Source organism: Protopterus annectens, chromosome 9.part0 (genome assembly GCF_019279795.1).
Source record: "Protopterus annectens isolate FY-2018-M chromosome 9.part0, PAN1.0, whole genome shotgun sequence".
In the NCBI taxonomy this organism is placed as follows: domain Eukaryota; kingdom Metazoa; phylum Chordata; order Ceratodontiformes; family Protopteridae; genus Protopterus; species Protopterus annectens.
In genome coordinates, this window is record NC_056743.1 from 629,498,090 (window position 1) to 629,519,469 (window position 21,380).

Below are 21,380 nucleotides of genomic sequence, written 5' to 3' on the forward strand. Positions count from 1 at the left end.
CTTCTCCTTTGGCCTTCGAAGTGGTGGAGAGCATTCTCTCCCAGGGATTGAGACCCCAGGCCATTCCCTCGGATACCACCCAGGCCCCCCTGGATTTGGCAACGACTCCCTTCATCCTGTCTCAGGGACAGCCCGTGCCAGAGGATCCCCAGGTCATTTTCCCAGAGGAAACCCCTGCGGCTCGTGGATCCCCTTCTGAAAGTTCCACTGAAAAGGGCCACTGCAAGTGCAAGTGCAAAAGGAGGCACTTGGACTCCCCCGAGTCCCTCACCACTGACACTGACTTAGATGAAGGAGAAGGTCCCCCCAGGTCACCTCCCGAAGACATCTCCTTTGGAGAAAATATGGAAATCCTCCTCCAGAGGGGAGGTTGGTCAGCCCCAAAACCTTCTGGGGATGAGTCCGTGTTCCTGGAGGCCTTTGGCATGGGCTCATCTACTTCCTGGGTGTCCCCACCAGCAGACCCCTTGGTGGACCTCATCATCACGAGGGCATGGAAGGAGCCTGACATCGTAGAGCCCATCCCCAAACGTCCTGACAAGGTCTTATCTCCCCCTTCGGATAGAAAACCCTGGTCGAAAGGAGCCCCAGTTGATGCTATGTTGGTCGCAGCGGCCACATAGAAGGAACTAGCACAGGAGAGTTCCTTAGTCCACCCTCCAGACAAGGAGTCCAGGTCGGTGGGCAGGTTTGGGAAGCACATATACTCTTCAGCGACTTTTTCTATTCATGTGCTGAATTATTTGGCACATGTGATTCGACTTCAGCGAGACCTTGCTTCGGAATTCGCTGAGTCGCCCCTCAGAGTCTTTATCGCCGCAGGACAAACAGCTGTTCTTGGCGAAAATGTCTACTCTGAAGTCAGTCTCAAATACATCTATGTGGCTACTTTCCCACGCCACGGAAGGAGCAGCTAGAGCAGCTGGGACAGGCATAGCCATGAGACGTCATGCCTGGCTCAGATTGTATCAGTTTGCGGACCCTTTCAAGGTGTCGTTTATCAATGCTCCCTACAACGGCTCTTCCGTCTTTGGGAAGACAGTACGTGACACACTGGTCCAGAGCGAAAAGGACGGGAAGACTTTGTCTGCCGTCGGAATCTCCTTCTCTAACCCTCAGCGGTCCTTCTCTAGGAATCCGAGGGCAGAAGAAGATGTGGTTCTGAAAATCTCAGTTTTCCCAGGATTCTCAGGACAGCTATTCCCCCAGAGGCAGAGGGGGACAAGATCGATGCCGACCCAGAGGTAGAGGGGTTCCCAGGAATTTCGGGTCTAAGGAACCCTTTTCTGATACACACGGTCAGCAGCCCTGAGGGGTTGCCCGACTGTCCTACTCTGGAGGCAGTCAGGGGACAATTGTCCTTACACCCAGCGGCATGGGAGTCCATTACGACAGATCGCTGGGTTCTTCAGATAATATCCAAAGGTTACTCTATTCCTTTCATTGCCCCTCCAAACATTACAAAACACCTCCCGGATGTTCCACCCGCTCACAGGGAGGCCGCAGCTCTAGAGGTTTCAAAGCTGCTTCTCAAATGAGCCAGGGGACCTCAGGCCCATTCTAGACCTGTCAACATTAAACCTGTTGGTAGCAAAACAGAAATTCCGGATGGTCACTCTACAGTCCATTCTACCTTATCTCTGAGAGTGCGACTGGATGTGCTCGTTAGACCTTCAGGATGCTTACTACCACATCAAAGTACACAGAAGCTGCAGGAGGTTTCTGCGCTTCCGGCTGGGAGCCAGTCACTGTCAGTTCAGGGCCCTACCCTTTGGTCTCACCACAGCCCCCAGGGTGTTCACCAAGGTAATGGCAGTTGTAGTGGTCCACCTGAGGCTTCAGGGTATTCAGGTGTTTCCTTACCTGGACGACTGGTTCTTCGCTGTGCACGATGAGCATCACTTGTGTCTGGCACGAGATTATTTAATTCGGTTAGCAGACCTACTGGGAATTACAGTCAATGTTCACAAATCCCATTTGCAACCAGTACAAATTCTAGACTTCATTGGGGCATGGTTAGACACTTTGCAGATGAAGGTATTCCTAACTCCAGACAGGATTCTACGTCTCAGGGGCCACATAGCTCAGATAGTGAACTCCCAGTCTTCAAAGGTGAACGAGGTTCTCCGGGCTCTGGGCCCCATGGCTGCCACCATATCTATTCTCCCGTATGCATGCCTTCACATGCGGGTTCTTCAATGGACTCTGGGTGTCCAGTGGTCCTGGCTAGACCTACCCATAGAATTTCCGATCAAGATCAGTCACGTCTGCAGGACATCTCTTCTTTGGTGGTTAACTTCACCGGAGATATCAACAGGACGCCCATTTGCGTCACCCTCAGTCCAAACCACAGTGACCACGGACGCCTCCCAACTCTGATGGGGGGTCACTGTTTGGGAAGGACAGTCTAAGGCACGTGGTCCCAGACAGAGACCAATTTGCACATAAATGTTCTAGAGATGAGGGCAGTGCTTTTAGCGTTGGAAGCCTTTCACACAGTCCACCCTCTCGGATTGATTGCAATTCAGTCAGACAACATGTCGGTTGTCTGGTATATCAACAAGCAGGGGGGAACCAGATCCTACCCTCTATGTTGCGAGGCCATGAGAGTGTGGGAATGGGCGATTTCCACCAGTCGGTGTCTGATAGCAACACACGTCCTGGGGCACTCCAACATTTTAGCAGACAGATTGAGCCGGGCCATTCTGATGCCTTACGAGTGGTCTCTGAAACAGGCAGTAGCGGAGGAGATTTTCCTGGCATGGTATCAGCCTTGCTGCGATCTCTTCACATCTCCTTCAAACACAAAGTGCAGCGAGTTCTTTGCTCTGATTCCCTCACCAGGAGAAGTCCCCAGAGACGCTCTAGTCCATGCTTGGCCCCCCGGGCTTCTGTATGCTTATCCACCATTGCCACTCATTCCGAAGTTTCTTCAGAAAGCTTGCCTACTACGGTGCAAAGTGATCCTCATTGTCCCATTCTGGCCTCGTCAGGTTTGGTTCCCATTCCTTTGGTCTCGTCTATTAGCTCCCCCCTGGGTTCTGGATCCCTGCCCGGATCTAATTTCCCATCCGTCGGGGACACGTCCACCCGATCTGGACAGCCTCAAGCTAACAGCTTGGTTGCTCCAGTTCTGTTAATCGCCAGGACTCCCGGTCTTTCATCCCAGGTCATATCGATTCTAGTGGCCTGTCTTAAAGACTCCACTAGAAAACTATATTGCAGTAAATGGAAGCGCTTTTCCATTTGGGCTTCACAGAGAGAAATGGATCCCTTTACAGCTTCTGTTCCAGCGGTGTTGGACATTCTCTCTGGTATCTTTCAGCAAGGAGCTAGTTCCTCCACAGCCAAAGTACAATTGGCAGCCATTTCCAGTTTTCACGTTTGCAAAGACAGCATGGCCTTAGCCTCCTCTAGGCTATGTAAGGCCTTTATTAAAGGTACTTTTCTGCTACGGCCCCCTGTCAAAGATTCTGTACCTCCTTGGGACCTTACTTTTGTTTTACAGGCATTGGTAGCACCTCCTTTTGAACCTGCAGCTTCAGTGGACTTAAAATTTTTTGTCCTGGAAGACAGCTTTCCTAGTCGCCATCACATTGGCTAGGAGAGTTTCCGAGCTTCAAGCTCTGTCTACCATGTCTCCATATTTGGTCTTCCATAAGGATAGGGTCTCCCTCCGTACTAATCCTTCCTTATTTCTTACCTAAATTGGCATCTGAAGTAAACGTAAACAAGTCCATTAATCTGTCCGTTTTCTTTCCCAACTTTCAAAATAAAGGTGAATAAAAACTCCATTTGTTGGATGTTCATGGACAACTTTGTTTTTATCTTCATAGAACAAAGTTTTTCCACAAGACTGACCAATTGTTTGTTTCCTTTTCCAAAGCTTTTATGGGAAAAGCTATTTCTAAAGTTTCTTTAGCTAGATGGCTCACTGTTTGCATTTCACATGCTTACAAAGAAAAATGTTTATCACCTCCTGGTATAGTTAAGGCTCACTCTACCAGGTCCATGGCGACTTCTGCTGCCTTTTGGTCCAGAGTTCCTTTGGACGATATTTGCACAGCAGCGACATGGGCCAGTTCACATACCTTCATTTCCCATTACAAATTGGATCTGATTTCGAGGGGTAGAGCATCCTTTGGCTCTGTGGTGCTCTGGAATATCCTTCCACAAGGGTCTCCCAGGATCGGAGTAGCTGGGGACTCTGTCCCACAGGTTGCAGATAAAATGAAGTTAACTACTTCAGATAAAGAAGTTATGTACTCACTATAACAGTCCATCTGAGTAGTTATACTTCATTTTTCTGCTACATTCCCTCCCTCCATCCCCCGGACCTTATCCTGTTTTCAGGTTGGTTATTGGGTTGAGTTGCATATATATTGTTAGTTGCAGCAAACTCGATCTGAGGGAAGATAGGAGATGGTAGGGCATTGTGGGTAAGGGGAGGAGCTTGGAGCAGATGCTAGAAAAAAGTTGCCGGCTCTGATCCAATATGGATCCGTATACCCACAGGTTGCAGAAAAATGAAGTATAACTACTCAGATGGAACGTTATGGTGAGTACATAACTTATTTTTTCTTCGCCTTTTTCCTCGTCCTCCTTGATGAAGGCTAAAAAAGTCTGTCAGTACCATCTTCTCCTTCGGCACCAACACAAACAAACCTCAATTCTCTGTTCCTAAAAGTTCTTCAGATCTGATGCATACCAGGTCTAAGGCTTTGGTACCGTAAAAATCATCGGCACTGACCACTGCTGCTAATTCTAAAGCTTTTACGCCAAAGTCTTCAATATGCAGCAAATTCAGTCTTCCGCTCAAGAAGTATTACTTCCTAGTTCTTCCTGTATGCCGACAACATCAACACAGAGTTTGATACCTTACAGAAATAATTTGCCTAGGGCAACTTACTCCCCATCAGTCAATCCTTTTGTGGGTGAGTTACCTGAAGTTTTTTGGCAAAGGTCTTAATCACCCTCTCTGTTTGTCTTTTCCATCAAAAGTCTTACAGAAGTTGATGTGGAGAGACTGGTGAAGAAAATTCTGTGGGCGAGAGGATTTACAGGATTCCCTTTGGCTCCGACCCCTACTGACCTCCACCAAGGTATTAGAGTTTTCAGCTCTGAGTTGTCCAGCATGGACTGTATTGATTCCTGAGGTCTCTATTCTTTTGGAACCGGTTATTGCTCTGAGTTCTTCAGTTCTTTTACATCTGGAGACCATGAAGCTGTATATGCCCTGTCTGCTCTGAGGACCTGGAGTCAACTCCAATGTTTTAGGAGCCTTCCCTGCACTTTGGAACCTTGGTACAGTTCAGTTTGGCTCTGGTTTCTATCTCGGAGGCTGTCTCGTCAGAGCGGGGACTGACCATGGTTCCGAAGCACACTCTCTCTGTTCTGGGCTCCCTTCCCTTTTAGGGAGGGCCAGCCTTCGAGGCAATGGAGAGAGATTTTTCTGTTGCAGTCACTCATTCGGCCCTTTACTCCTCGGAGCCGATACCTTCCTCACACTCCTTTGTTCAACTTGTCTCCACTGGGACAGCGAGTGTCGAATCCTCAGGGACCTCCAGATACAGATTCTGTCATCTTCTGATACCTCACCAGACTTAACCCCCTGAGGAGGTCCCTCAGAAGAATGCAAGAGGAAACACTTAGATTCCCCACAGGAATCTGTCATGGAAGACTGCTTTTGCTGAAGAGGAAGGGTGCCCAAGGTCACCCCCTGATAACTTCTTTGGAGACATCCTATACATTTTTGAAACAGAGGGGCTATTGGAAGTCCCAAAATCCTTCCTTGGAGGAATCTGCTTACCTGCAGGCTTTCGGTACTCGCCCGTCTATAGTTTGGGTGATTCCGCCTGCTGATGAGCTCATTCAGTTGATCTCTCAGCAGGCATGGAAGGCACTGGACACCACTGAGCCCATCCCTAAGAGACCAGACAAAATTTTATCTGCCCCTGAAGATGAACAATTCTGGGCCAAGGGATTAGTGGTATGGTCATAGCGGCCGCTACAGAAAAGGAACTAGCTGAGGAGAGTTCCTCTACCCATCCACGCAAAGGAGAGTTTTGGGCGATGGATAGATTTGGGAAGTGGGTTTATGCTTCATTGACCTTCGCTTTAAGGTCTTTGAATTTCCTGGCACATTTTGCCAGACTTCAAAGGGGTCTATAATAAATCATGAAAAAGCTCAACTGACTCCAACTAAGAGTTTAGAGTTTATCGCGGCTGTACTAAATACAGCAGCCACCATAGCATCCTTCTCTGCTGTGAGACTTCAAAAAATCAGAACACGGGTTCAAAAGATAATTCACAGCAAGAAGGTACCCATTCGTCTAATTTTACAGGCTCTAGGTTCCATGGCAGCAGCAGTAACTCTAGCTCCCCTAGCAAGATATCACATGAGAATTCTACAGTGGCTGCTGGCATCTCAGTAGTCTATGCTATACCAACCCATGTTGGACCAGATTTTGATCACCAGTCATTGCAGAAAATTTCTAGCTTGGTGGATACATTTCAAAGAAATTCTCTTAGGCTGCCCCTTCACCCTTCCAGAACCCAAGGCCATAGTGACCATGTATGCCTCCCAGATGGGATGGGGGTCATTTTCTGGGCAAAACTGTCCAAGGCACTTGGTCCCCCTTAGAGGCCAGAGGCCAGATTGCATATAAGTGTTATGGAACTAAGAGTGGTGCTTTTAGCGTTGCAAGGCTTTCAAACTGCTCTTGTTGTGGTAACAATTGCAATTCAAACAGTCAGTAGTTTGATACATCAGCAAACAGGGAGGAACAAATCATACCCCCTTTGTTGAGAAGGACTCGGCATGTGGCAGTGGTCAATCTCTTCCAACCGCTTTCTGATAGCAATGCACATTCCGGGGAGTTCTAATGTGATAGTAGACAAATGGAGTAGAGGTATTCTCCTGCCTCGCAAGTGGTTCTCAATCCAAAAGTGACGGAAAGGATTTTCCATCAATGGGGCCAGCCTCGCTGTGACCGTTTCCCTTTCCCCTAAACAACCAGTGCAGCAACTACTTTGCCCTGACCCCCCCCCCCTCCCGGGGAAGTCACCAAGAGATGCTCTTCTCCACACTTGGTCCCCCGGACTACTATATGTCCCCTCCCCGATACCTCTAATTCCAAAATTCTTATAGAAAGCACTCAGGCCGAAGAGCAAAGTAATCCTCATTGCTCCTTACTGGCCTTGACAGATATGGTTCCCCTTTCTTTACCTTTCTCTGATTCACTGACCTTGGACTCTGGACCCAGCTCCAGACCTTCTGTTCCGTCCAGAGGGATTAGTTCATCCAGACATTCTGAACATCAAGCTGACAGCATGTTTCCTTCAGTTCCAGTAATTGCCAGGTGAATTAACCTTACTTCCCCAGTACGTCAAATTCTCCTAGCTTCTTATAAGCCTTCACCCATAAACTTTATACTAGTAAATGGAAGAGATTTACCATTTGGGCTCGTAAAAGGGATGTTGACCCCTTTTCTGCATCTGTTGATAACATTTTAGATTTTGTAGCTTCTCTTTCCAGTACAGCAGCTTCTCTATCTACCATAAGAGTTCAACTAGCAGCAATGTCTAATTTCCATGATGGTTTGGAAAAACGTTCCTTGCCTTCTCATAAACTTTGTAAGCCCTTTTTACAATGGCACTTTTGTTGAAGCCTCCTTTTTAAGGATCCTTCTCCACCTTGGGATCTAACACTTGTGCTAAAAACTGTTGTACATGCCCCCTTCTAACCATCTTCAGACTGCGACCTAAAGTATTTGCCATGGAAAACTTTATTTTTGGTGGCAGTAACCTCTGCCAGAAGGATTTCAGAAATTCAAGCCTTGTCATGTAGACTTACCTTATCTGACTTTTCCTTACAGACAAATCCCACTTTTCTACCCAGGGTAGTGTTAGGGTCTAACATCAATCAGACTATTAAATTACCAGTATTCTTTCCCAGTTTTACGAACAAAGGTGAATACTGTTTGCATTTGTTAGATGTTCACAGACAATTACATTTTTATCTTCACAAAACGAAAGACATAAGAAAATCTGACCAATTATTTGTCTCCTTTTTCAAGTGCAGGGTCTGTTAAGCCAGTCAGCAAGGTGACCTTAGCGAGATGGCTCAAGGATTGTATATCCTTCATCTGTAACAAGAAGAAAATTGATTTGCCTAGGCCTGTTGAGGTACATTCTACAAGATCTGTAGCCACTTCAGCAGTTTTCCAGTCAAGGGCTTCAGTGGATGATACATGTGCAGCAGCAACTTGGGCTTCTCCCCATACTTTTTTTACTCATTGCAAATTGGATTTGGTTTCTAGGTGAAGAGCATCCTTTGGTTCAGTGGTGCACAGGAATGTCCTTCCGTAAGGTAGCTGGGGACTCTGCCCCATATGTCAAGGATAAAATGAAAGTTGACAACGTTGGATAAAGAAGTTATGTACTTACCATAATGTTCCATTTGTGTTGCCCATTTTTATTTATCCTTGACTCCCCTTCCTGCATCTCCTGACCTTTGAAGAATATTTGGTGGAATAGAAAATGTACATATAACTTAGTGTAATTATTAAGGCATAGCAGATATGGTTTCTGTCAATGCTTCCTTATCTATGACTTTTATATCTAATCTGCAAACTTGATCTGAGATAACTGGGAGAGATGGATTGTGGATAGAGATGAAGCTTGAGAATTTCTGGCCTTCACAAGCAGTAGTTAACGGCCGAGTTGGTTCCAGTATCGGACCCAGATTCCATATGTCAAGGGGAAATAAAAATGGATAACATAGATGGAACATTATAGTAAGTGCATAACTTCTTTTTTTATGTGGATGGTGAGTCTGCTCCACAGCAGCATTATCTTCTGCGAGATGTACCTGTCTTGCCAAACCATTCTGCTAATGTTGCAGAAAAGATTTGGACTACACTGAGTGAGTATTTCTGATGACATATGACTTGCTGATGTGCAGTAAATCCATCAGTAATGGATCGGAGGATGCCTGGTACGCCAGACACAGGTCACCTCTTAGCAGTCTGTAGAATACCAAGTATAGTGACAGGGCTTTGAGTCGGTCCATGTAGGACATGTTGTTTAGTAAGGTATCTCTGTTGGAGTTCCAGTTATCGCATGTGTCTGGACGGGAGTGCTACAGAATCCTGAAGACTAAAATCCTGAGAATAAAATCTCGAAAGTTCAAAATACTGAAAACTCAAAATACTGAAAATACACAGGATACCAATGCATACTGTACAAGTACATCTAGAAACGTATTACCTTTCAACTATATGCAGGGGAGCCCCTGCACTATGTGGGGCTGTGCCCCCACACCTCTTACTTAAATATATCAACTCCGAGATTGCACTTTACTACATTATTTCAATCTGGGAGTTGATATATTTAAGTAGCAGGGGGGGTGCAGGGGGGCATGCCCCCCTGCTTATACAAAAGTAATATGGTTTGTGTTTTATTTGTTTCTGTATGTACTTGTGCTGGAATATAGTAAGTGTTGGTGTCCTGTGTGTTTTCAGCATTTTGAACTTTCGAGATTTTGGTCTCAGGCTTTTGGTCTTCAGGATTTTGGGCTTTCAGGATTCTGTAGCGCTCCCTATCTGGACAGGTACTTGCCAAAGGGGGTATTATATTCAATGATTGGTCTAATGTGGGCCGAGTAAAGGAGGGCAGTGACATCCCTAGATGTAGACACAGTACCTTTTGTTTGTTTATAAGTTATGCAGTGTATATCTTTCTGTTAATTTCACAACAAATAACATCTGAGATACTGGGTAGCATACCATGACTAAATGTGTTTCCTGTTTCATTAGCAGAGTGCTGTATGAGTTAGTGAAGATTAGGGATATGCCCCTGTGTATCCTTTACAGTGCATACTGATTGTATGAGAAGATGCTAAAGGATATGCTCACAGAACATTAGAATTCCATTTTACTTCTCTGTAAGAAACACCGTGTAAAGGGATTTTCATACAATTTATTGACTGTATTGCCAATCATTGCATCTGTCTCCATTACCAATAACAGAACATGGAAGTTAGTAACCTGTTCTAGCAGTCTGAAATATTGCTGGTGAATACTGGCTAAGGGAAACTGGTTACCCACAGCTGAAAAGTGTATTATCGTGAAAGAAGCCGTGAATAAATCCCTTTTCTCTCTAGCTAGACAATTATCCTTTTGAACTCTGTATTTTCCGTAGGTTGGCTGGCAGTACCCATACTTGAGAGACTACCAGTTTAAACTTATGGCAAAGCCGAAACTGTTGTATACTAAAAGCGGTTCCGTTCTCTTCCATTGTTCTAACCTTGTTCTCATTCTTAAGCTATTTCTGCTGGAAAGACTTTATTTCTTCTTCTCCTTTCTGCTTCTCCCATTAGGGGTCACCACAGCAGAACAACGGCCCTTAGAACGATTGGCAGTGGAGTTTTATGGTGTTGAGTTGCCAGTCCGGCGCCCAACCTCCACAGAAGGCACACACGCGTGCACACACACACACACACACACACACACACACACACACACACACACACACACACACACACACACACACACACACACACCCCTAGGGCCAGTTTAGAGTGCCCAGTCTACCTGCAGCATATCTTTGGGATGTGGGAGGAAACTGGAGCACCTGGAGGAAACCCACACGACCGCAGGGAGGACATGCAGAATCTTTATTTATTTATTTATTTATTTATTTATTAACATTTGTAACCAGAAAAGTCTGACTGGGTCATTGACCCAATTTCAGCAGAGGCCCTGGAAGAAAAGCTCCACAGTGATTTTAAAAATGGACAGTAATAGTACAGCATGTGCCATTTCAGTAACATTTAAAACGCATTATGTAGTTATGACAGAAATTGCTTAGAATACGTTAAGTACAACAGAAGGTGGATAATGTACATAGTAATTTGCATTTTTGTATAGACAGACAAACTAATCTTAAATATATTTTACAGGGAAAAAGAATATTTGATGGTTCCTTTAGAGGAAAGTATTAGTGATTCTTGATTAGCAATATTAATGCAAGAGAAAGGAGTAAACGGTAGAAATAAAAGTGAAAGTTTAAATATTAGATTGTTAGAAATGTTATTTTTATTTAAATTATTTTATTAGAAATGTGCTTAAAATTCTACTGTATGAATCATGCAGCTGCTAAATCCAATGAACTGCATGTCCTCACTTGTGCAACCGCTTGTGACTTAACTTTCACAACTTTTTGTATTTTTCAAGTGCTTTATCACATGATGATGTTAGGTATATGTGTAATCCAAAGGATAAAGGCCTTTATAAAAACACACCTGTGAATTGTACATTTAATTATAGGTGATGTATTTGTATGCTAGTTAAGTACTTGTGGTGTACAGTTTGTGACTGCTGTGACTAAGCTGGGTTTGAAAAAAGGGGCTATTCTGTTCAGCCCATTAACCTCTTCAACCTGAAGTAAGCTTATATTTTTTTGACACGTGCGCACACATATGCTTCACACTAATGCCTGGGTTTCACCATTGAAGTGTGTATGCCACTTAATTAATCAACAGTCATTTTAGAATATACTCTAATCACTCTGCAAACGCACTTTCTTGTTTGCTCATTTAAGGGGGTTCTGTTTTTTTTAAGTTGTATAAATTTCTTCTGTTAAGTAACAAACTTTGTGATGCATCTTATCTAATTGCTACCCATATCTGCCAGAGGCAAATTGTTGCGCATATATTATTATTTGTCCATGTGTATTCTGCACTGTTGTGGATAAATGGTTTCCTTTTATTTCATTTCTTGCATTTAGAAGCTGTAACAACCAAGTAAGTTGTATATAAGGCCTGTGATGTTTTTTGAGTTGTTCCTTTGTTGTAAGTGGAAGTCTTTTCAGCTGATGCTGTTGTTTTAACAATGATCATATGTTTCACTCTTAGGGTGGTTTACCTAATTAATATGCTTCATTAGAGTTTGCACTGAAATATTTATCAACTAATGATACTCAGTTTTTTCTTAAATGTAATAGAGAACTAATTTATTATTGTCCCTGGTGTATTTTAGTCTACCATGTAGCTTTAATTTTTACTTCATTATAGTTTTGTATTTTATTGTAACTGTCATTATGTGCCAAAGCTTTTTTGAAATGGCCCTCCCCCCAGTATAGCTAACCGAGCCAATAAAACACACACAAATAAATCAGTGAAGCAGACAATCAATTTGTTAGTTTCTGAGTTTTAAAAGTAGCTTGGGTGATTTAAATTTTGCTATAGGATTTTGTTTTCAAAGTTGAAATTGCCTGCTTATTGCTTGAGCTGGAAATGCAGAATTATGTTGTAAAATTTTGAAACCGGTTGTCTAGAACATCTGCATTTTGCCTTAGTGAGCTAATTTACATCTTATTCTGAGAGTAAAGTTTGAAGATTTCATGTTTATAAATTGATACTGAAGCCATAATGGCTTATTTGAGGTGACACCCTTACATTTTTGAAATTATTTTCTGGTAGCTTTAGCACAATAACTATTTTCTCTTTTCATATTAATTTTTCTCATAATAACCTGAAGTCTGGAAGAAGCCTTCAAGAATACCAGATGCAAGCCAAACAACTGTTCCGCAAGCTGAATGAGCATTCTCCTTCACGGTGTTCCTTGGAGGCAGGACCCATGATGTTCCAGTAAGTATGGTAGCCAGTTTTGGCAGTTGTGCGTGTCAGAAGCCACTGGGACTCTCCCAGACCTTTGGAGAAAATGAAAAATCGAACATTCATTATTCTATCCTTTTTGATTTTATTCTAGTCATCTTGAGCAAAATATATTAGAAGGGTGCTTTTTTGATATATTCTTGAAAACCACAGATGAAATGCAGTTGTGTGGGTGTAGTTGTGTTTATACACGTATATATCCATGTGTAAACATACCTGCATCAAGTCTGTGTGTATGTATGTATGTATTTATATATATATATATATATATATATATATATATATATATATATATATATATATATATATATATATATGTGTATATATATCTATGTGTGTATATATATATATATATATATATATATATATATATATATATATATATATAGTGTATGTGTGTGTGTATGTATGTATGTATGTATGTGTATATATATATATATATATATATATATATATATATATATATATATATATATATAAAATCTATGTAGAGAAAGTGAAGGAGAGACGTGTGATACTGTAATGAGCCTGCAGTTTTTGTTAACATGCCAGTAAATTTAAAGTGAATCACGCGGTATTCAGCTGTTCTGCAAACTTCTGTATGATGCCCCATATCATCAAAAAATGTTTGCACACTGTGCAGATACTTTGTAAAATGGCAAACTTTTATAGCTGTCCATGGTCTTGGACACGTTTAATAAGGGTATGGAGCCACATCTTTACTTATTTATGATAACTGTAGTGAACCATAAGTGAGTTAACCCCTGATTATTGAGTTTTTACCCCTGAGGGCATTTGCCTTCATGGATAAATGCAGCCTGACTGAGAACATTTGAATTTACCCATAGATCATCCTAGGTTTTTGGTATTATTCAATAAAATTATTTACATTTTGAAATAATTCTAAGGGTAGTCGTTACTTTTGTTGGAGCAGTATTCACTTCATACTGCTCATAAATGTGCTTTAAGCTACAGAGGGGAAGTGCATTTTATGACTCCTAGTGAGATTCTTTGATTTTTATTTCCATTCTTTAGAGAAATGTGTTGTATTGTACGCAATATGCACAGTACATACATGATATTGGTGCTGCTCATTAAGAAAGTCATTTAGTTATTTATTTTCGCTTATGTGGCTGGCTTTTATTCCTCATTGACTGATTTATTAAGCACTGTGTGTCCATAACTGCCTATACTGTCCCTCCTCAGTTTCGTTTGATATCTATCTTTTTGTTGTTCAGCATTGTTGTATCTCATAAGGAGAAGAGAATATGATCTGTGGGATTTAATGTGACTAGATCGATCTGATGTTGTCCACTTTATTCCATTAACCTCTGGGAATACGGTTCAGAGGCTCGGGGCCAACCGCCCGCCTTCTTTAGCTTGAGACTCCTGACTTGAACTTCTTCTACTCATAATACCCTGCTCCCCCACAGCATCTCAGATCTCATTGCCGCAGTTAGAGTTAGCAGAGAGTTCCTTGTTGTCTTGAGCTTCTCTGGGTGTTTGTAGATGTTTTTGACCTTTGTTTCTTTCCTGCCTGTCTTTTTTCTCTCTCCTCTAGTTTTTCTTTTTAATGTTTTGGGGTTTCTGTCCATCAGATCTTAAGTCTTCTGTTTTCTCTCTGCCCTTTCTTTCTTTCCTCTTCGGTTTAAGATGTCCACTTTTTTGGGTGGACGATTCAGTAATCCGATGTACATGGGGAGTGAGTGTACTGCTTGGAGCCTCAACATTTGAATACCCCATGTGAGATTTGTAGGGCCTTTCATCCTCGGGCTCTGGCAGACAGGAAGAGTAAACTGATTTTAAAAGGGTTGCTTCCTCCTTCCATCATCTCAGGGGCTCAGCCCCCTTCGGAAAAGTCCAGGGAGTTCCAGGAGGCCAGGACACAGTCTCCCGTGCAATCTTTCTCGGAACCACCACAGAAGGAGGTGATGCCTTCAGAACAGACTTGTTCGGCTCTGAGCTTAGTGACCACTACCTGTCCTTCACCCCATTCATTCATTCTCTGATGCTACTGGGCCGAGTGATGTTACCACGGTGTCTGTTATGACAGTCTCTGTACCACAGTCTAACTTTCCTGTTCATGCTATGTGGAGATCCTCCAGACCCCCTTCCACTTTGGGTCTTCCCAAAGTTTATTCTACAAAGATGTGGGTAAGCTCATGAGGCAGTTTCTTGAGACACAGATCTAGATGGGGCTCGTATCTGCTCCATCCACATCTGGATCTGTGGGGGATTCCCCATTTCTAACCAGTAGCACCTTCTCCAATTTAACCCCTGGTTTCAGAGTTGTTGGTTCCATTGGGTCCTGGTGCTGGGGTGTCGGAGCTGATTGATATCTCCTCTTCCCTTCCGACTTCTCCCTACCTTGCTTTGGTCTGACTGCTTTTGGTTTCGGGCATGTCTTGGATCCATAGCGTCGAGGTTGATCCTGGGGGCTTAACCTAGACTCTGAAGTGTTCAGAGCTGTTTCTTCTCCTCAGTGTCTTTGCTTTCAACAGCTGTACTCTGACTCTCCCCTCATAGCAGGAGGCCCATCCTCTCCAGGAGGTGTCTGCTGCAGTAGTTTTGTCTCCTGTTAAGACAGCTCCAGGTGGTGCGGAGTCCTCCTGCATTCAAGGTTGTGGAGAGGGTCCTCTCTATTCCTAGGAGATCCTTGGCGCTTATCTCGACAAAACTTCCCCACCTCATTCTAGACCCTTGCCTGAGGCCTCTGAGCTGCCACATGGACAGCTGGTCCCGGAAAGCTTCCACACCATTCCCTCAGTGGATCCTCAGGCTTTGAAATTTCTTTCCTGGAAGACCCTGTTTCTAGTAGCCATTACTTTGGCCAGGAAAGTGTCTGAACTCCAAGCTCTTCCTGCAAAATTCCCATATTTGATTTTCCACAAAGACAGAGTAACCCTGTGTACTAATCCTTCCTTTTTACACAAGGTGGCTAGAGAGAGTAACATTAGTCAGTCAGTCAATCTTCCAGTCTGTTTTCCCGAGTATCAAAATAACGGGGGGCACTTCTGCTTGATGTTCAGAGGCAGCTTCGTTTTTATATTCATAGAACTAAGCCCTTCAGGAAGTGTAATCCAGCTGTTTGTTTTCTTTTCGAATGGTAAGAAAGGTAGAGCAGTTTCCAAAGTTACATTGGCGAAATGGTTGAAAGATTGAAAGACTGTATTATATTTATCTATTCTTTCAAGGGTATTTTTTTGCCAGGACCAGTAAGGGCTCATTCTACAAGGTCCATGGCCATGTCTCAGGCTTTTTGGTCTACAGTTTCTATTGAAGACATTTGTGCTTCTGCTACTTGATCAACCCCCGATAATTTCATTACATATTACAAAACTGGACATCGTATCCTGGGTAGAAGTACCTCTGGAATATCCTTCCTTGATGGCCACCCTGGATTATAGTAGCTGGGGACTCTGTCACACAGTTTAATGGAAAGTGGACAATATCAGATAAAAAAAAAAAAAAAAAATGTTCTTATAACGTTCCATCTGTGTTGTCCATCTTCATTCCATTAACTTTCCCGCCCCCTTCCTCCTATCAAAGTCTTCAGGAAGCCTAGTAGAATTTCTGAGTAATCTTTATTCCTTTGGTGAAGTTCTTGATTGTTTTCTTACTTGTGTTTCTATTTATACACATTTGATCTGTATGTTCTGTAGAATAGTTTTTAATGTTTGATAATTATTGTGCTCTTATTGGCAAACTTGATCCGAGGTACTGTGGGGGAGTGGGACATTATGGGTAGGGAGGAGGAGCTGAAGTCATGAGTCTCAGGGTGGAAGAAGGTGGCCAGTCAGTTCCGAGCCTCGGAACCATATTCCCTCAGGTTAATGGGATGAAAAGGAGCAACACAGATGGAATGTTATGGTAAGAACATAATTTCTTTTTATGACGTACCTCTTTTTTTAAACTGCTGTTTTAGTAAGTGTTTTATTAAAGAACGAAAGTGCTCAAAATTAAAACGTCCGAGTCTTGGTTGTAATGGGCATAAGTAGAACATTCTTTTGGTATTTATGATGTATATTTTTAAGCTCTGACAAGCACTCAGCCTTCCTTTTCCACAAGAAAGTGATGTTTTGACCTGTGCATTTGGGATGCAAAGGTCCGTCCTCTGTAGCAACTGTATTAATGCTGGTGGACTTCAGGACAACTCAGCCACTGAAACTTTCCCAAGTAACTGAGTCCCTTGCCTTTACCCGTAATTCACTGAGACCTTCCTCTCCAACTCTCTTTTGCTATGTTAGACAGAGAACCCCTGCTATTCTCCATGCCATTATATCCATGAAATTATAATAATGATTTAAGATTGAAATTAGCACTGTATGATTTTGCATCTGTTGGATCTCTACACTTATTTGGAATGATTACATTCATTGCCTGCTTCCAAGAAGCTGAGATTTGCTGCCCATGTACAATTCCATTAAACAGGTGTGCCCAAATCTTAAGAAGCTTTGACAGGCATAATCTTCCCATTTCTGTAAGGAGGCCTTCCATCCCCAGAGCCTTTCTTGCAGGCTGATCTGTTATTAGTCCCCATCTTCCTCCTCCTCAGTATCAGCCATCAAGGATTTAGCTTCTTGGGGTGAAACTTTTGGAATATGTAATTCAGTAAGGAAGTAGTTCCTTATCAAAACTCACTGTGACCTTTTGAGCAGCAGAAGTCTGCAAAAAACTCCCTAAATATCTCTTACATATCAGGTGGATGTCCCACCAGTTTTCTTGTTGCTGGATGTCAGAACTATAGTATTAACCTCTGCGCCGCCTTGGTCCTTAATTTCTGGGCTAATCTATGCGCCTTTGTGTAATTGTCATAAAACATGAAAACTTTTTTTTTTTTTTTGCCTATACTTGCTTACCCCCATTCAGATATTTTGTTATATTTTCTCTAACCAGTTTAAACTCTGCCTGCGCTTTTTCCATCCACTCTGCTGATTTCTTCAACTTGTGGAGGGCATGCATTCCAACTAACCCTTCTTTGTATTGTACTTTTTATTGGTTGTGGTCCAGATTTCCTTTGTTTTGGAATCTTACTGTGCAACTCAAGTCCTGTTTCAGCCTGTCCCATTTTGATGCAAGATTACTAGCTTTTAAATCTATACCGTCCATGAGGTAGATGTCTAATATTGCACTGAAATAATCCCTTCCAGGCTTATTTTAAGCCTGACAAGCACCCCCCCCCCAGCACTACCATGTCCTGATGAAGAGCAGTAATTTCGTACGTCAGAGCAAGATTACCAGCTTTTAAATCTATACCTTCCATGAGGTAGATGTTTAATATTGCACTGAAATAATCCCTTCTGGTCTTATTTTACTGCATCTTGGACATGCAGAAATATCAGCCCTTTTGTACACTTAAGCCCGACAAGCCCCCCCCCCCCCCCCCAGCACTACCATGTCCTGATGAAGAGCAGTAATTTCGCACGTCAGATTTTTCATTTGTGCTGAGTTGATCACAATAGTTACTAATGTGACCCTCTTACCCAGCCAGTACCCCCCCCCCCCGACATATCCCAGTTTTTCTTTAAAACACTCTATCTGAAAGGAAGAACATTTTCTAGTCGTCAACATGGTACCCCTCCTCCTGCCTTCTGGTCGAGTACTCTTCAGACACACTTCTTTTGAAACTCCTGATGTTTCTATTTAACCTGGTGTGTCTTGGCAACATTACAGCCTTGTTCTAGCTTTTAGTAAGAAAGCTAAAACTCTTATTTTTCACCTTTTGTGAGGCTATTAACATTGCAGGATTATGTAGCAATCATTAACAAATCCAACTGGAAACAGACTGCCTACCCTGCTTGGATTACTGTTGAATACTTAGTAAGTCTGTACAATATTTTAATTATATATTTTTTATTTATTTTTTTGACTTAAGACAAGTTTAAGTTTGCAAGTTCTACTACCATTGTCTGATCTAATTAATTAGATATATATAGATTGAAAATCTTCCACACAGAGAAGTTTCTTACACTGTTTTACTTTTTCGCGTGCACACACACACACACACCTGGGAAAGGTTGGCACAGCTTACCTGCTTTGCCACCTCCACCCAGACTATAAGGTAGATACAGTGCCACCAGAACACCCACAAAGCCAGCTACTCTAAGGCTCTTACCAGGGTACCCAGTTACTCTCAGTAAAATTAATACTTATACGAATGGTAATGTTTGACAAGTGGCAAGACTTTCAGGAGCGTGCAGCCACAGTACCACTAAGTAAATGCAGGTACTCTTGAAGGTTAAAATATTTTCTAAAAGACCAGCCGCAATGACAGGTTTAGATATATTTAATAATAAATATTTTCTAAAAGACCAGCCGCAATGACAGGTTTAGATATATTTAATAATAAATATTAAAAAACATAAAAAATACTTAATATCTATTCACAGTAAACACCAGGGTTTCGGTTCACAGGAAATATAAAAAAAAACAGCACAGATGGAAAGATTCAGACAGATAAAGAAAAACAATATTCAGCTAATCTCACTGTATTTTCCCAACTGACTGAAGAATTACTGTTCCCTACTTACTTGCTAAATTCAGGCAAGATGAAGTTAGATGAGTGTCTCTTGTCAGGTCAGATATCAAAGTGCTGAGTGCTTCTATCATATCTCTCACTAGTATTGAAATACAATTTATCTAAGTACAATTTTAGTGCTGGCTACAGAATGACATTTCTGGTCACCTGACTCTGTGGTTCCCACACTACCCCTGCGTTAGAAACTGAGCAAGGATTTGCACAGATACGTCACAGTACATGTACATAACTTTATCTAAAGGCTTTATACAGCATCTGGTAGCTATAAAACAATTTCAACACTTTTTTACCCTTCCTGCACAAAGGCTTAACATAGACATTGCGTCTCTGGCTACATTCACACCTGTGAGATGGAATTTTTATGGCCTAAACCAAGTCATTTAATTTCAGGCTATTTTTCTTAAGTTTAGCTTGGCTGAGCTTAATCCCTTCCCTTCCAGTATCATCATTTAAAATATATACATTTCAGCAGTTACAACAGTATAGCCTGATGTATATGTATATTGCTTTCCTGTCCAGCAGGACTCGCTGTTGGTATATTTTTAACACAAGCATCTGTACAAATCAGGTTGATGTTCAAATGACATATAATTCTTAACAAAACTCCAGCTAGTTATGCTGGCATATGTTACACATGCACTGCCGTACTCCTCCATCACAGCTAACACTACATTCACATCATAACACAGTCCATTAGCTGTTTAGCCAAAAAGAAATGAAGAACTGAGAATCTTTTCTGATGGACTTCTATGTTTGAAGGTAGAAGTCTGTGCTCCTCCATCCAGTGTAAGAGGTATTTTCCATTGGTGTAGTAACTCATAAGAGAAAAGACCAGTAAATGGATGCACTGGTTGAGATTGGTCTCGCTAGTTGTCTTAAGCATAAAGGATTTGTTTGATCACATGGATCCATATTGTTATGAAACATATAGTAAGGTCTGTCACTGAGTGTTTGCAACACAGAAATTGTCTTGGTTATAATGGTCCCAAAGAGTAGTGCTTTCTTCCTGTTCCCCACTCATCACACTGCAGACCATCCATACTTCCATTCACTCTTTCTGGGTGCCTCATATCGCCTTACCAGCATCTCCATATGTACCCCTGTACTGGGTGTGCTCTCCTATCTTTGGGAAGTCTGAATCTGCCTTATGTCATAGTTCCTAAGACTCTGGAGAGCATTGAAAGCCTTCAGCAAGTGGTGGCTGGTCAGTAACCCTACCCTTTGGAGGAGTGACATGCAGTGACATTAGCATGGCTGATGCATGTTGTCACCCCCCTGGCACAGGATGTCATATCCCTCCCCCTATTCAAAGTGGTAGTTTGTGGGAAATCTAGTCTTCACCGGTGGTCATACAGACCTTGATTACTTTCCACTTTATCATCAGCATAGGAGAACTGGTTGTTGGCCACCTTATCCTATGTCTCCCAAACTATTCTGATGAGCTGCGGGAGTCCATTCCCAAACCTGAATCTCCAGCAGCACATATAGACACCTTGCTTTTGTGTCATCAGGTTGGCTGTAGATTTTTTTCTAGGGCAAGTGCTTTAGTTATGCAGATGATGCCGGCTCAAAGGTTGAGGTGGGGATCAGCTTCTCCAGCATAAATCACAGATCTTATGGAGGAATGGGATCCTTAAAAGGTGCTTCGAGTGAAACCTTATCCTTCAGAAAGGATGAATATATAAACATTTCTTTAAAAGGTGAGGCAAAAGGAAGGAAACCATACTTGGGCCAAAATGGAGCTATCAAATGACTTTGAATATTTGTTGTTTGTGTGTCCTGGATCAATTGTGCCATAAGAAAAATGCGAGAAAAGTGTAGAGAAGTCAAGGGGATCGTTTCTTTATGGAATCATCCCTGTGGCATCCTCTGCTAGACAAATGAGAGAACACAAAAGTGGTACACTTAGTGCTGGCCAGGTAGGAAAGTAGACCATAGTAAAGCTTCCCCTAACAATGGAACAGTTTTTCTGTAGTACCGAGGGATTTGGGGATGATCACACAGCAAGTGAGCCTAACTGCCAGTGAGCTAGCTTCCCCTGAGCTGTGGCTTGTTCCTAGAAAGTTAGATGCTGCAGCCCATTCATAAACTGTCACTTTTTCCCAACATTAATGAAGGAGTAGGTTTCTTTTGTTTGTTGATATAGTGCATTGCTGCCATATT

General features: G+C 42.5%; 1 protein-coding gene across 2 annotated transcripts in view; it reads left to right on the plus strand.

Moving 5' to 3' along the window:
• Window positions 1-21,380, plus strand: part of LOC122811385 (vesicle-trafficking protein SEC22b-like) — a 442,870-nt gene that overhangs the window by 214,175 nt on the left and 207,315 nt on the right. For both annotated transcript variants that reach the window (XM_044083198.1, XM_044083197.1), the window contains exon 2: window positions 12,543-12,652. In XM_044083198.1, the coding sequence (XP_043939133.1) occupies window positions 12,543-12,652 (110 nt within the window). The remainder of the gene's footprint in view (window positions 1-12,542; window positions 12,653-21,380) is intronic.